Source organism: Scyliorhinus torazame, chromosome 13 (genome assembly GCF_047496885.1).
Source record: "Scyliorhinus torazame isolate Kashiwa2021f chromosome 13, sScyTor2.1, whole genome shotgun sequence".
Taxonomy (NCBI): Eukaryota; Metazoa; Chordata; class Chondrichthyes; order Carcharhiniformes; family Scyliorhinidae; genus Scyliorhinus; species Scyliorhinus torazame.
Window position 1 is genome coordinate 100,646,695 of NC_092719.1, and position 17,040 is coordinate 100,663,734.

The 17,040-nt window shown below is 60.8% G+C and overlaps 1 protein-coding gene across 1 annotated transcript in view; it reads left to right on the forward strand.

The window, feature by feature from the left end:
* plxnd1 (plexin D1) overlaps positions 1-17,040 on the forward strand; it is a 599,181-nt gene that overhangs the window by 388,787 nt on the left and 193,354 nt on the right. Inside the window, exons 23-24 of the mRNA XM_072471999.1 lie at positions 45-167; positions 16,393-16,523. Of these exons, the coding sequence (XP_072328100.1) occupies positions 45-167; positions 16,393-16,523 (254 nt within the window). The remainder of the gene's footprint in view (positions 1-44; positions 168-16,392; positions 16,524-17,040) is intronic.

Genomic DNA, 17,040 nt, shown 5'->3' on the forward strand with positions numbered 1-17,040 from the left:
ACTGACCTGGGATTGATAATTAACCAGTTTATCCTGTGTTCCAGTGTTCGGTTGATTGTGAAAACCAAACCCCTGAACGCTTCCATCAGCTGAACTCCCAGTCCAGTTTAGCCGCCATCTTGAGGAACCCTCCAGAGAGCCATCCATTACTGCAGTCTGATTGGAAGGTGAGACGCAAATGCTGAACCGCTACATAACATCAATGCAATACTGAATCCAGTGACACACACACTGATGTAACACTGAATCGTGGAATCCAATCAGACACTGAATCCAGTGTGACAGTGAGTCCAGTGAAGCTGGCTATGGTGTGACACTGAATCCAGTGGCACTGAATCTGATGTAACACTGAATCCAGTGGCACTGAATCTGGTGTGATACTGAATCCAGTGGTGTGGCTATGGTGTGGTACAGAATCCAGTGATACTGGCAATGGTGTGACACTGAATCCAGTGGCACCGAATCTGGTGTGACACTGGATCCAGTGGTGTGGCGATGGCATGACACTGAATCCAGTGGCACCAGCTATGGCATGAAACTGAATCCAGTAGTGCTGAATCTGGGGCGGGATTCTCCCCTACCTGGCGGGGCGGGGGGTTCGGCGTAATGGAGTGGCGGGAACCACTCCGGCATCGGGCCGCCCCAAAGGTGCAGAATTCTCCACACCTTTAGGGGCCAAGCCCTCACCTTGAGGGGCTAGGCCAGCGCCGGAGCGGTTTCCGCTCCACCGGCTGGCGGGAAAGACCTTTGGCGCCACGCCAGCCGGCGCCGAAAGGACTTTGCCGGGCGACACATGCACGGGAGCTTCAGCGGCTGCTGACCATGTGAAGACCATGGCGAAGGCGGAAGAAAAAGAGTGCCCCCACGGCACAGGCCCGCACACCAATCAGTCGGCCCCGTACGCGGGCCAGGCCACTGTGGGGGCACCCCCCGGAGCCAGATCGCACCAGGACCCCAGTCCCCGCCCGCGCCGCCTTGCCCCGCCGTTCACAAGGTGGTTTAATCCACGCCGGCTGGAGAGGGTTGACAGCGGCGGGGATTCGGCCCATCAAGGGCCGGAGAATCGCCGGGGGTGGGCCCGCCGACCGGCGAGATGACCGGCGCAGTGCGATACCCGCCCCCGCCGAATCTCTGGTGGCCGAGAATTCGGGACATGGCGGGGGCGGGATTCACGCCAGCCCCCGGCGATTCTCCAACCCGGTGGGGGGTCGGAGAATCGCGTCCCCGGTGTGACACTGAATCCAGTGACGGCTATGATATGACACTGGATCCAATTGTGCAGTCTACAGTGTGACACGGAATCCAGTGGTGCTGAATCCGGTGCAACACTGAATCCAGTGACGTTGACTATGATATGACACTGGATCCAATAGTGGAGACTATGATATGACACTGAATCCAGTGGTGCTGAATCTGGTGTGACACTGAATCCAGTGATGCTGTCTATGATGTAACACTAATCTATTGATATTGAACCCTGTATGACACCGAATCCAGCGTGGCACTGAATGCAGTGACACTGAATACAATGTGACACTGAATCCAGTGATGCTGACTGTGTTGTGATACTGAATCCAGTGACAGTGAATCTGGTGTGACACTGAATCCAGTGATGTTGAGTTCAATGAGACTGACTTCTCTGTGAGGCTGAATCGAGTGTTTATGACTCTAGTGATCCTGTGGGGCAGGTAGATTCGACTCTGACTGACCCCGTACTGGGGGAGTGGGGGTGGGACACTGACTGACTGGTAGGGAAGTGGCGGAGTAAATAAACAATTACGTTGTGCCTGTTTCCACGGAGGGCAATGCATAAAATCTCCCAGATATACCAGGGAACCAAGGAGATGGTGATCCACTCTCGGGCTGAACTGCACTAAGGGAGAGGGGGATCCACTCTTGGACCGTGTGTGCGTAGATCCATTAGCGGACTGACTCTGTACCTGGGGAGGAGCATCCACTGTCAGACTGACCCAAACCAGGAGGAGGGGGAGATCCACTCTCAGACTGACCCAAATCGGGAGGAGGGGGAGATCCACTGTCAGACTGACCCATACCGGGAGGAGGGGGAGATACACTCTCAGACTGACCCCTACCGGGAGGAGGGGAAGATACACTCTCAGACTCACCCATACCGGGGGGAGGGGGAGACCCACTCTCAGACTGACCCATACCGGGGGGAGGGGGAGATACACTCTCAGACTGACCCAAATCAGGGGGCTGGGGAGATCCACTGTCAGACTGACCCATACCGGGGGGAGTGGGAGATCCACTGTCAGACTGACCCAAATCGGGAGGAGGGGGAGATCCACTGTCAGACTGACCCCTACCGGGAAGAGGGGGAGATACACTCTCAGACTCACCCATACCGGGGGGTGGGGAGATCCACTGTCAGACTGACCCATACCGGGGGGTGGGGGAGATCCACTGTCAGACTGACCCATACCGGGGGGTGGGGGAGATCCACCGTCAGACTGACCCATACCGGGGGAGGGGGAGATACACTGTCAGACTGGCCCATACCGGGGGGAGGGGGAGATCCACTGTCAGACTGACCCATACCGGGGGGTGGGGAAGATACACTCTCAGACTCACCCATACCGGGGGGAGGGGGAGACCCACTCTCAGACTGACCCATACCGGGGGGAGGGGGAGATACACTCTCAGACTGACCCAAATCAGGGGGCTGGGGAGATCCACTGTCAGACTGACCCATACCGGGGGGAGTGGGAGATCCACTGTCAGACTGACCCAAATCGGGAGGAGGGGGAGATCCACTGTCAGACTGACCCCTACCGGGAAGAGGGGGAGATACACTCTCAGACTCACCCATACCGGGGGGTGGGGAGATCCACTGTCAGACTGACCCATACCGGGGGGTGGGGGAGATCCACTGTCAGACTGACCCATACCGGGGGGTGGGGGAGATCCACCGTCAGACTGACCCATACCGGGGGGAGGGGGAGATACACTGTCAGACTGGCCCATACCGGGGGGTGGGGGAGATCCACTGTCAGACTGACCCATACCGGGGGGTGGGGGAGATCCACTGTCAGACTGGCCCATACCGGGGGGAGGGGGAGATCCACTGTCAGACTGACCCATACCGGGGGGTGGGGGAGATCCACTGTCAGACTGACCCATACCGGGGGGTGGGGGAGATCCACTGTCAGACTGACCCATACCGGGAGGAGGGGGAGATACACTGTCAGACTGACCCATACCGGGGGGGAGGGGGAGATACACTGTCAGACTGACCCCTACCGGGAGGAGGGGGAGATACACTCTCAGACTGACCCCTACCGGGAGGAGGGGGAGATACACTGTCAGACTGACCCATACCGGGGGGAGGGGGAGACCCACTCTCAGACTGACCCATACCGGGGGGAGGGGGAGATACACTCTCAGACTGACCCCTACCGGGAGGAGGGGAAGATACACTCTCAGACTCACCCATACCGGGGGGAGGGGGAGACCCACTCTCAGACTGACCCATACCGGGGGGAGGGGGAGATACACTCTCAGACTGACCCAAATCAGGGGGCTGGGGAGATCCACTGTCAGACTGACCCATACCGGGAGGAGGGGGAGATCCACTGTCAGACTGACCCATACCGGGGGGTGGGGGAGATCCACTGTCAGACTGACCCATACCGGGGGGTGGGGGAGATCCACTGTCAGACTGACCCATACCGGGGGGTGGGGGAGATCCACTGTCAGACTGACCCATACCGGGGGGAGGGGGAGATACACTGTCAGACTGGCCCATACCGGGGGTAGGGGGAGATACACCGTCAGACTGACCCATACCGGGGGGAGGGGGAGGTACACTGTCAGACTGGCCCATACCGGGGGGAGGGGGAGATCCACTGTCAGATGACCCATACCGGGGGGTGGGGGAGATCCACTGTCAGACTGACCCATACCGGGGGGTGGGGGAGTTCCACTGTCAGACTGACCCATACCGGGGGGAAGGGGGAGATCCACTGTCAGACTGACCCATACCGGGGGGGGAGGGGGAGATACACTGTCAGACTGACCCATACCGGGAGGAGGGAGAGATACACTGTCAGACTGACCCATACCCGGGGGTGGGGGAGATCCACTGTCAGACTGACCCATACCGGGGGGTGGGGGAGAACCACTGTCAGACTGACCCATACCGGGAGGAGGGAGAGATACACTGTCAGACTGACCCATACCGGGGGGAGGGGGAGATACACTGTCAGACTGACCCATACCGGGGGGTGGGGGAGATCCACTGTCAGACTGACCCATACCGGGGGGTGGGGGAGATTCACTGTCAGACTGACCCATACCGGGGGGTGGGGGGGATCCACTGTCAGACTGACCCATACCGGGGGGAGGGGGTGATACACCGTCAGACTGACCCATACCGGGGGGAGGGGAGATACACCGTCAGACTGGCCCATACCGGGGGGAGGGGGAGATCCACTGTCAGACTGACCCATACCGGGTGGTGGGGGAGATCCACTGTCAGACTGACCCATACCGGGGGGTGGGGGAGATCCACTGTCAGACTGACCCATACCGGGGGGTGGGGGAGATCCACTGTCAGACTGACCCATACCGGGGGGAGGGGGAGATACACTGTCAGACTGACCCAAATCGGGAGGAGGGAGAGATACACTGTCAGACTGACCCATACCAGGAGGAGGGAGAGATACGCTGTCAGACTGACCCATACCGGGGGGAGGGGGAGATCCACTGTCAGACTGACCCATACCGGGGGGTGGGGGAGATCCACTGTCAGACTGACCCATACCGGGGGGTGGGGGAGATCCACTGTCAGACTGACCCATACCGGGGGGTGGGGGAGATCCACTGTCAGACTGACCCATACCGGGGGGAGGGGGAGATACACTGTCAGACTGGCCCATACCGGGGGTAGGGGGAGATACACCGTCAGACTGACCCATACCGGGGGAGGGGGAGATACACTGTCAGACTGGCCCATACCGGGGGGAGGGGGAGATCCACTGTCAGACTGACCCATACCGGGGGGTGGGGGAGATCCACTGTCAGACTGACCCATACCGGGGGGAGGGGGAGATCCACTGTCAGACTGACCCATACCGGGGGGGAGGGGGAGATACACTGTCAGACTGACCCATACCGGGGGGAGGGGGAGATCCACTGTCAGACTGACCCATACCGGGGGGGAGGGGGAGATACACTGTCAGACTGACCCCTACCGGGAAGAGGGGGAGATACACTCTCAGACTCACCCATACCGGGAGGAGGGGGAGATACACTCTCAGACTGACCCCTACCGGGAGGAGGGGAAGATACACTCTCAGACTCACCCATACCGGGGGGAGGGGGAGACCCACTCTCAGACTGACCCATACCGGGGGGAGGGGGAGATACACTCTCAGACTGACCCAAATCAGGGGGGTGGGGAGATCCACTGTCAGACTGACCCATACCGGGGAGAGTGGGAGATCCACTGTCAGACTGACCCAAATCGGGAGGAGGGGGAGATCCACTGTCAGACTGACCCATACCCGGGGGTGGGGGAGATCCACTGTCAGACTGACCCACACCGGGGGGTGGGGGAGATCCACTGTCAGACTGACCCATACCTGGAGGAGGGAGAGATACACTGTCAGACTGACCCATACCAGGGGGAGGGGGAGATACACTGTCAGACTGACCCATACCGGGGGGTGGGGGAGATCCACTGTCAGACTGACCCATACCGGGGGGTGGGGGAGATCCACTGTCAGACTGACCCATACCGGGGGGTGGGGGGGATCCACTGACAGACTGACCCATACCGGGGGGAGGGGGTGATACACCGTCAGACTGACCCATACCGGGGGGAGGGGGAGATACACTGTCAGACTGACCCATACCGGGGGGAGGGGGAGATACACTGTCAGACTGACCCAAATCGGGAGGAGGGAGAGATACACTGTCAGACTGACCCATACCAGGAGGAGGGAGAGATACGCTGTCAGACTGACCCATACCGGGGGGAGGGGGAGATCCACTGTCAGACTGACCCATACCGGGGGGTGGGGGAGATCCACTGTCAGACTGACCCATACCGGGGGGTGGGGGAGATCCACTGTCAGACTGACCCATACCGGGGGGAGGGGGAGATCCACTGTCAGGCTGACCCATACCGGGGGGAGGGGAGATACACTGTCAGACTGACCCATACCGGGGGGAGGGGGAGATACACTGTCAGACTGACCCATACCGGGAGGAGGGAGAGATACACTGTCAGACTGACCCATACCCGGGGGTGGGGGAGATCCACTGTCAGACTGACCCACACCGGGGGGTGGGGGAGATCCACTGTCAGACTGACCCATACCTGGAGGAGGGAGAGATACACTGTCAGACTGACCCATACCAGGGGGAGGGGGAGATACACTGTCAGACTGACCCATACCGGGGGGTGGGGGAGATCCACTGTCAGACTGACCCATACCGGGGGGTGGGGGAGATCCACTGTCAGACTGACCCATACCGGGGGGTGGGGGGGATCCACTGACAGACTGACCCATACCGGGGGGAGGGGGTGATACACCGTCAGACTGACCCATACCGGGGGGAGGGGGAGATACACTGTCAGACTGACCCATACCGGGGGGAGGGGGAGATACACTGTCAGACTGACCCAAATCGGGAGGAGGGAGAGATACACTGTCAGACTGACCCATACCAGGAGGAGGGAGAGATACGCTGTCAGACTGACCCATACCGGGGGGAGGGGGAGATCCACTGTCAGACTGACCCATACCGGGGGGTGGGGGAGATCCACTGTCAGACTGACCCATACCGGGGGGTGGGGGAGATCCACTGTCAGACTGACCCATACCGGGGGGTGGGGGAGATCCACTGTCAGACTGACCCATACCGGGGGGAGGGGGAGATACACTGTCAGACTGGCCCATACCGGGGGTAGGGGGAGATACACCGTCAGACAGACCCATACCGGGGGGAGGGGGAGATACACTCTCAGACTGACCCATACCGGGGGGAGGGGGAGACCCACTCTCAGACTGACCCATACCGGGGGGAGGGGGAGACCCACTCTCAGACTGACCCATACCGGGGGGTGGGGGAGATCCACTGTCAGACTGACCCCTACCGGGAGGAGGGGAAGATACACTCTCAGACTCACCCATACCGGGGGGAGGGGGAGACCCACTCTCAGACTGACCCATACCGGGGGGAGGGGGAGATACACTCTCAGACTGACCCAAATCAGGGGGGTGGGGAGATCCACTGTCAGACTGACCCATACCGGGGAGAGTGGGAGATCCACTGTCAGACTGACCCAAATCGGGAGGAGGGGGAGATCCACTGTCAGACTGACCCATACCCGGGGGTGGGGGAGATCCACTGTCAGACTGACCCACACCGGGGGGTGGGGGAGATCCACTGTCAGACTGACCCATACCTGGAGGAGGGAGAGATACACTGTCAGACTGACCCATACCAGGGGGAGGGGGAGATCCACTGTCAGACTGACCCATACCGGGGGGTGGGGGAGATCCACTGTCAGACTGACCCATACCTGGAGGAGGGAGAGATACACTGTCAGACTGACCCATACCAGGGGGAGGGGGAGATCCACTGTCAGACTGACCCATACCGGGGGGTGGGGGAGATCCACTGTCAGACTGGCCCATACCGGGGGTGGGGGAGATCCACTGTCAGACTGACCCATACCGGGGGGTGGGGGAGATCCACTGTCAGACTGACCCATACCGGGGGGTGGGGGAGATCCACTGTCAGACTGACCCATACCGGGGGGTGGGGGGGATCCACTGACAGACTGACCCATACCGGGGGGAGGGGGTGATACACCGTCAGACTGACCCATACCGGGGGGAGGGGGAGATACACTGTCAGACTGACCCATACCGGGGGGAGGGGGAGATACACTGTCAGACTGACCCAAATCGGGAGGAGGGAGAGATACACTGTCAGACTGACCCATACCAGGAGGAGGGAGAGATACGCTGTCAGACTGACCCATACCGGGGTGAGGGGGAGATCCACTGTCAGACTGACCCATACCGGGGGGTGGGGGAGATCCACTGTCAGACTGACCCATACCGGGGGGTGGGGGAGATCCACTGTCAGACTGACCCATACCGGGGGGTGGGGGAGATCCACTGTCAGACTGACCCATACCGGGGGGAGGGGGAGATACACTGTCAGACTGGCCCATACCGGGGGTAGGGGGAGATACACCGTCAGACAGACCCATACCGGGGGGAGGGGGAGGTACACTGTCAGACTGGCCCATACCGGGGGGAGGGGGAGATCCACTGTCAGACTGACCCATACCGGGGGGTGGGGGAGATCCACTGTCAGACTGACCCATACCGGGGGGTGGGGGAGATCCACTGTCAGACTGACCCATACCGGGGGGAGGGGGAGATCCACTGTCAGGCTGACCCATACCGGGGGGAGGGGAGATACACTGTCAGACTGACCCATACCGGGGGGAGGGGGAGATACACTGTCAGACTGACCCATACCGGGAGGAGGGAGAGATACACTGTCAGACTGACCCATACCCGGGGGTGGGGGAGATCCACTGTCAGACTGACCCACACCGGGGGGTGGGGGAGATCCACTGTCAGACTGACCCATACCTGGAGGAGGGAGAGATACACTGTCAGACTGACCCATACCAGGGGGAGGGGGAGATACACTGTCAGACTGACCCATACCGGGGGGTGGGGGAGATCCACTGTCAGACTGACCCATACCGGGGGGTGGGGGAGATCCACTGTCAGACTGACCCATACCGGGGGGTGGGGGGGATCCACTGACAGACTGACCCATACCGGGGGGAGGGGGTGATACACCGTCAGACTGACCCATACCGGGGGGAGGGGGAGATACACTGTCAGACTGACCCATACCGGGGGGAGGGGGAGATACACTGTCAGACTGACCCAAATCGGGAGGAGGGAGAGATACACTGTCAGACTGACCCATACCAGGAGGAGGGAGAGATACGCTGTCAGACTGACCCATACCGGGGGGAGGGGGAGATCCACTGTCAGACTGACCCATACCGGGGGGTGGGGGAGATCCACTGTCAGACTGACCCATACCGGGGGGTGGGGGAGATCCACTGTCAGACTGACCCATACCGGGGGGTGGGGGAGATCCACTGTCAGACTGACCCATACCGGGGGGAGGGGGAGATACACTGTCAGACTGGCCCATACCGGGGGTAGGGGGAGATACACCGTCAGACAGACCCATACCGGGGGGAGGGGGAGGTACACTGTCAGACTGGCCCATACCGGGGGGAGGGGGAGATCCACTGTCAGACTGACCCATACCGGGGGGTGGGGGAGATCCACTGTCAGACTGACCCATACCGGGGGGTGGGGGAGATCCACTGTCAGACTGACCCATACCGGGGGGAGGGGGAGATCCACTGTCAGGCTGACCCATACCGGGGGGAGGGAGAGATACACTGTCAGACTGACCCATACCCGGGGGTGGGGGAGATCCACTGTCAGACTGACCCACACCGGGGGGTGGGGGAGATCCACTGTCAGACTGACCCATACCTGGAGGAGGGAGAGATACACTGTCAGACTGACCCATACCAGGGGGAGGGGGAGATACACTGTCAGACTGACCCATACCGGGGGGTGGGGGAGATCCACTGTCAGACTGACCCATACCGGGGGGTGGGGGAGATCCACTGTCAGACTGACCCATACCGGGGGGTGGGGGGGATCCACTGACAGACTGACCCATACCGGGGGGAGGGGGTGATACACCGTCAGACTGACCCATACCGGGGGGAGGGGGAGATACACTGTCAGACTGGCCCATACCGGGGGGAGGGGGAGATCCACTGTCAGACTGACCCATACCGGGGGGTGGGGGAGATCCACTGTCAGACTGACCCATACCGGGGGGTGGGGGAGATCCACTGTCAGACTGACCGATACCGGGGGGAGGGGGAGATCCACTGTCAGACTGACCCATACCGGGGGGAGGGGGAGATACACTGTCAGACTGACCCATACCGGGGGGAGGGGGAGATACACTGTCAGACCGACCCAAATCGGGAGGAGGGAGAGATACACTGTCAGACTGACCCATACCAGGAGGAGGGAGAGATACGCTGTCAGACTGACCCATACCGGGGGGAGGGGGAGATCCACTGTCAGACTGACCCATACCGGGGGGTGGGGGAGATCCACTGTCAGACTGACCCATACCGGGGGGTGGGGAGATCCACTGTCAGACTGACCCATACCGGGGGGTGGGGGAGATCCACTGTCAGACTGACCCATACCGGGGGGAGGGGGAGATACACTGTCAGACTGGCCCGTACCGGGGGTAGGGGGAGATACACCGTTAGACTGACCCATACCGGGGGGAGGGGGAGATACACTGTCAGACTGGCCCATACCGGGGGGAGGGGGAGATCCACTGTCAGACTGACCCATACCGGGGGGTGGGGGAGATCCACTGTCAGACTGACCCATACCGGGGGGTGGGGGAGGTCCACTGTCAGACTGACCCATACCGGGGGGAGGGGGAGATCCACTGTCAGACTGACCCATACCGGGGGGGAGGGGGAGATACACTGTCAGACTGACCCATACCGGGGAGAGGGGGAGATACACTGTCAGACTGACCCATACCGGGAGGAGGGAGAGATACACTGTCAGACTGACCCATACCGGGGGGAGGGGGAGATACACTGTCAGACTGACCCATACCGGGGGGTGGGGGAGATCCACTGTCAGACTGACCCATACCGGGGGGTGGGGGAGATCCACTGTCAGACTGACCCATACCGGGGGGTGGGGGAGATCCACTGTCAGACTGACCCATACCGGGGGGGGGGGAGATACACTGTCCGACTGGCCCATACCGGGGGTAGGGGGAGATACACTGTCAGACTGACCCATACCGGGGGGAGGGGGAGATACACTGTCAGACTGACCCATACCGGGGGGTGGGGGAGATCCACTGTCAGACTGACCCATACCGGGGGGTGGGGGAGATCCACTGTCAGACTGACCCATACCGGGGGGTGGGGGAGATCCACTGTCAGACTGACCCATACCGGGGGGGGGGGGAGATACACTGTCAGACTGGCCCATACCGGGGGTAGGGGGAGATACACCGTCAGACTGACCCATACCGGGGGGAGGGGGAGATACACTGTCAGACTGGCCCATACCGGGGGGAGGGGGAGATCCACTGTCAGACTGACCCATACCGGGGGGTGGGGGAGATCCACTGTCAGACTGACCCATACCGGGGGATGGGGAGATCCACTGTCAGACTGACCCATACCGGGGGGTGGGGGAGATCCACTGTCAGACTGACCCATACCGGGGGGTGGGGGAGATCCACTGTCAGACTGACCCATACCGGGGGGAGGGGGAGATACACTGTCAGACTGGCCCATACCGGGGGTAGGGGGAGATACACCGTCAGACAGACCCATACCGGGGGGAGGGGGAGGTACACTGTCAGACTGGCCCATACCGGGGGGAGGGGGAGATCCACTGTCAGACTGACCCATACCGGGGGGTGGGGGAGATCCACTGTCAGACTGACCCATACCGGGGGGTGGGGGAGATCCACTGTCAGACTGACCCATACCGGGGGGAGGGGGAGATCCACTGTCAGGCTGACCCATACCGGGGGGAGGGGAGATACACTGTCAGACTGACCCATACCGGGGGGAGGGGGAGATACACTGTCAGACTGACCCATACCGGGAGGAGGGAGAGATACACTGTCAGACTGACCCATACCCGGGGGTGGGGGAGATCCACTGTCAGACTGACCCACACCGGGGGGTGGGGGAGATCCACTGTCAGACTGACCCATACCTGGAGGAGGGAGAGATACACTGTCAGACTGACCCATACCAGGGGGAGGGGGAGATACACTGTCAGACTGACCCATACCGGGGGGTGGGGGAGATCCACTGTCAGACTGACCCATACCGGGGGGTGGGGGAGATCCACTGTCAGACTGACCCATACCGGGGGGTGGGGGGGATCCACTGACAGACTGACCCATACCGGGGGGAGGGGGTGATACACCGTCAGACTGACCCATACCGGGGGGAGGGGGAGATACACTGTCAGACTGACCCATACCGGGGGGAGGGGGAGATACACTGTCAGACTGACCCAAATCGGGAGGAGGGAGAGATACACTGTCAGACTGACCCATACCAGGAGGAGGGAGAGATACGCTGTCAGACTGACCCATACCGGGGGGAGGGGGAGATCCACTGTCAGACTGACCCATACCGGGGGGTAGGGGAGATCCACTGTCAGACTGACCCATACCAGGGGGTGGGGGAGATCCACTGTCAGACTGACCCATACCGGGGGGTGGGGGAGATCCACTGTCAGACTGACCCATACCGGGGGGAGGGGGAGATACACTGTCAGACTGGCCCATACCGGGGGTAGGGGGAGATACACCGTCAGACAGACCCATACCGGGGGGAGGGGGAGGTACACTGTCAGACTGGCCCATACCGGGGGGAGGGGGAGATCCACTGTCAGACTGACCCATACCGGGGGGTGGGGGAGATCCACTGTCAGACTGACCCATACCGGGGGGTGGGGGAGATCCAATGTCAGACTGACCCATACCGGGGGGAGGTTGAGATCCACTGTCAGGCTGACCCATACCGGGGGGAGGGGAGATACACTGTCAGACTGACCCATACCGGGGGGAGGGGGAGATACACTGTCAGACTGACCCATACCGGGAGGAGGGAGAGATACACTGTCAGACTGACCCATACCCGGGGGTGGGGGAGATCCACTGTCAGACTGACCCACACCGGGGGGTGGGGGAGATCCACTGTCAGACTGACCCATACCTGGAGGAGGGAGAGATACACTGTCAGACTGACCCATACCAGGGGGAGGGGGAGATACACTGTCAGACTGACCCATACCGGGGGGTGGGGGAGATCCACTGTCAGACTGACCCATACCGGGGGGTGGGGGAGATCCACTGTCAGACTGACCCATACCGGGGGGTGGGGGGGATCCACTGACAGACTGACCCATACCGGGGGGAGGGGGTGATACACCGTCAGACTGACCCATACCGGGGGGAGGGGGAGATACACTGTCAGACTGGCCCATACCGGGGGGAGGGGGAGATCCACTGTCAGACTGACCCATACCGGGGGGTGGGGGAGATCCACTGTCAGACTGACCCATACCGGGGGGTGGGGGAGATCCACTGTCAGACTGACCGATACCGGGGGGAGGGGGAGATCCACTGTCAGACTGACCCATACCGGGGGGAGGGGGAGATACACTGTCAGACTGACCCATACCGGGGGGAGGGGGAGATACACTGTCAGACCGACCCAAATCGGGAGGAGGGAGAGATACACTGTCAGACTGACCCATACCAGGAGGAGGGAGAGATACGCTGTCAGACTGACCCATACCGGGGGGAGGGGGAGATCCACTGTCAGACTGACCCATACCGGGGGGTGGGGGAGATCCACTGTCAGACTGACCCATACCGGGGGGAGGGGGGAGATACACTGTCAGACTGACCCATACCGGGGGGAGGGGGGAGATACACTGTCAGACTGACCCATACCGGGGGGAGGGGGGAGATACACTGTCAGACTGACCCATACCCGGGGGTGGGGAGATCCACTGTCAGACTGACCCATACCGGGGGGTGGGGGAGATCCACTGTCAGACTGACCCATACCGGGGGGAGGGGGAGATACACTGTCAGACTGGCCCGTACCGGGGGTAGGGGGAGATACACCGTTAGACTGACCCATACCGGGGGGAGGGGGAGATACACTGTCAGACTGGCCCATACCGGGGGGAGGGGGAGATCCACTGTCAGACTGACCCATACCGGGGGGTGGGGGAGGTCCACTGTCAGACTGACCCATACCGGGGGGAGGGGGAGATCCACTGTCAGACTGACCCATACCGGGGGGGAGGGGGAGATACACTGTCAGACTGACCCATACCGGGGAGAGGGGGAGATACACTGTCAGACTGACCCATACCGGGAGGAGGGAGAGATACACTGTCAGACTGACCCATACCGGGGGGAGGGGGAGATACACTGTCAGACTGACCCATACCGGGGGGTGGGGGAGATCCACTGTCAGACTGACCCATACCGGGGGGTGGGGGAGATCCACTGTCAGACTGACCCATACCGGGGGGTGGGGGAGATCCACTGTCAGACTGACCCATACCGGGGGGGGGGGGAGATACACTGTCAGACTGGCCCATACCGGGGGTAGGGGGAGATACACCGTCAGACTGACCCATACCGGGGGGAGGGGGAGATACACTGTCAGACTGGCCCATACCGGGGGGAGGGGGAGATCCACTGTCAGACTGACCCATACCGGGGGGTGGGGGAGATCCACTGTCAGACTGACCCATACCGGGGGATGGGGAGATCCACTGTCAGACTGACCCATACCGGGGGGTGGGGGAGATCCACTGTCAGACTGACCCATACCGGGGGGTGGGGGAGATCCACTGTCAGACTGACCCATACCGGGGGGAGGGGGAGATACACTGTCAGACTGGCCCATACCGGGGGTAGGGGGAGATACACCGTCAGACTGACCCATACCGGGGGGAGGGGGAGATACACTGTCAGACTGGCCCATACCGGGGGGAGGGGGAGATCCACTGTCAGACTGACCCATACCGGGGGGTGGGGGAGATCCACTGTCAGACTGACCCATACCGGGGGGTGGGGGAGATCCACTGTCAGACTGACCCATACCGGGGGGAGGGGGAGATCCACTGTCAGACTGACCCATACCGGGGGGGAGGGGGAGATACACTGTCAGACTGACCCATACCGGGGGGAGGGGGAGATACACTGTCAGACTGACCCATACCGGGAGGAGGGAGAGATACACTGTCAGACTGACCCATACCGGGGGGAGGGGGAGATACACTGTCAGACTGACCCATACCGGGGGGTGGGGGAGATCCACTGTCAGACTGACCCATACCGGGGGGTGGGGGAGATCCACTGTCAGACTGACCCATACCGGGGGGTGGGGGAGATCCACTGTCAGACTGACCCATACCGGGGGGAGGGGGAGATACACTGTCAGACTGGCCCATACCGGGGGTAGGGGGAGATACACCGTCAGACTGACCCATACCGGGGGGAGGGGGGATACACTGTCAGACTGGCCCATACCGGGGGGAGGGAGAGATCCACTGTCAGACTGACCCATACCGGGGGGTGGGGAGATCCACTGTCAGACTGACCCATACCGGGGGGTGGGGGAGATCCACTGTCAGACTGACCCATACCGGGGGGAGGGGGAGATCCACTGTCAGACTGACCCATACCGGGGGGGGAGGGGGAGATACACTGTCAGACTGACCCATACCGGGGGGAGGGGGAGATACACTGTGAGACTGGCCCATACCGGGGGGAGGGGGAGATCCACTGTCAGACTGACCCATACCGGGGGGTGGGGGAGATCCACTGTCAGACTGACCCATACCGGGGGGTGGGGGAGGTCCACTGTCAGACTGACCCATACCGGGGGGAGGGGGAGATCCACTGTCAGACTGACCCATACCGGGGGGAGGGGGAGATACACTGTCAGACTGACCCATACCGGGGGGAGGGGGAGATACACTGTCAGACTGACCCATACCGGGAGGAGGGAGAGATACACTGTCAGACTGACCCATACCGGGGGGAGGGGGAGATACACTGTCAGACTGACCCATACCGGGGGGTGGGGGAGATCCACTGTCAGACTGACCCATACCGGGGGGTGGGGGAGATCCACTGTCAGACTGACCCATACCGGGGGGTGGGGGAGATCCACTGTCAGACTGACCCATACCGGGGGGAGGGGGAGATCCACTGTCAGACTGACCCATACCGGGGGGGAGGGGGAGATACACTGTCAGACTGACCCATACCGGGGGGAGGGGAGATACACTGTCAGACTGACCCATACCGGGAGGAGGGAGAGATCCACTGTCAGACTGACCCATACTGGGAGGAGGGAGAGATACACTGTCAGACTGACCCATACCCGGGGGTGGGGGAGATCCACTGTCAGACTGACCCATACCGGGGGGTGGGGGAGATCCACTGTCAGACTGACCCATACCGGGGGGTGGGGGAGATCCACTGTCAGACTGACCCATACCGGGGGGAGGGGGAGATACACTGTCAGACTGACCCATACCGGGGGGAGGGGGAGATCCACTGTCAGACTGACCCATACCGGGGGGAGGGGGAGATCCACTCCCAGATTGACTCCATTCTCTGAATCCCCTCTTTTCTGGTGTGACTCTTGTCTGTGCCTCTTATTCCCTATTTTCTCTGTTTTAGGTTCCTGAAACCTGTCGGCAGAACATGGAGGAGGGAATCAGCTTGTTCTCACTGCTACTGAACAATAAGCACTTTCTTGTCACCTTTGTTCATGCATTAGAACAGCAGAAAGATTTTGCAGTAAGGGACAGGCAAGTATCTGCTGTTGACACTCGCTTCAAGTCTCCATTTAACACCCGGTGATGTTTAATTAGCAGTTTCCTCACTTATTTCACAGGACAGTTAATAGTCAATTGTATTTGCAAGACTGGAGTCATGGTGTAGGCCAGGGCAGGTCCAGGTGACAGGTTCCACACTCTTCTCTGTTGTCTACATTCACTGTGTCTGTATCACTAAATCAAACACTGTGGAGGAGGAATTCCTGGAGTGTATACAAGTTGGGTTTCTGGAGCATTACATTGAGGAACCAACATGGGATTGGGTTATTTTGGATTTATTGTTGTTTAGTGTGAAAGGGCTAATTGATAACCTGGCTGCAAATGAGCCTGTTGGAAATAGTGACCATAGTATGATAGAATTTTGCATAAAGTTTGAATGGGACATAGTTAATTCTAATACTAGAGTCTTCAATCTGAAGAAAGGATATTATGAAGCTCTGAGGGGAAAGTTGGCTATAGTGGATTGGGAAAATACAAGAATAGATTTGAT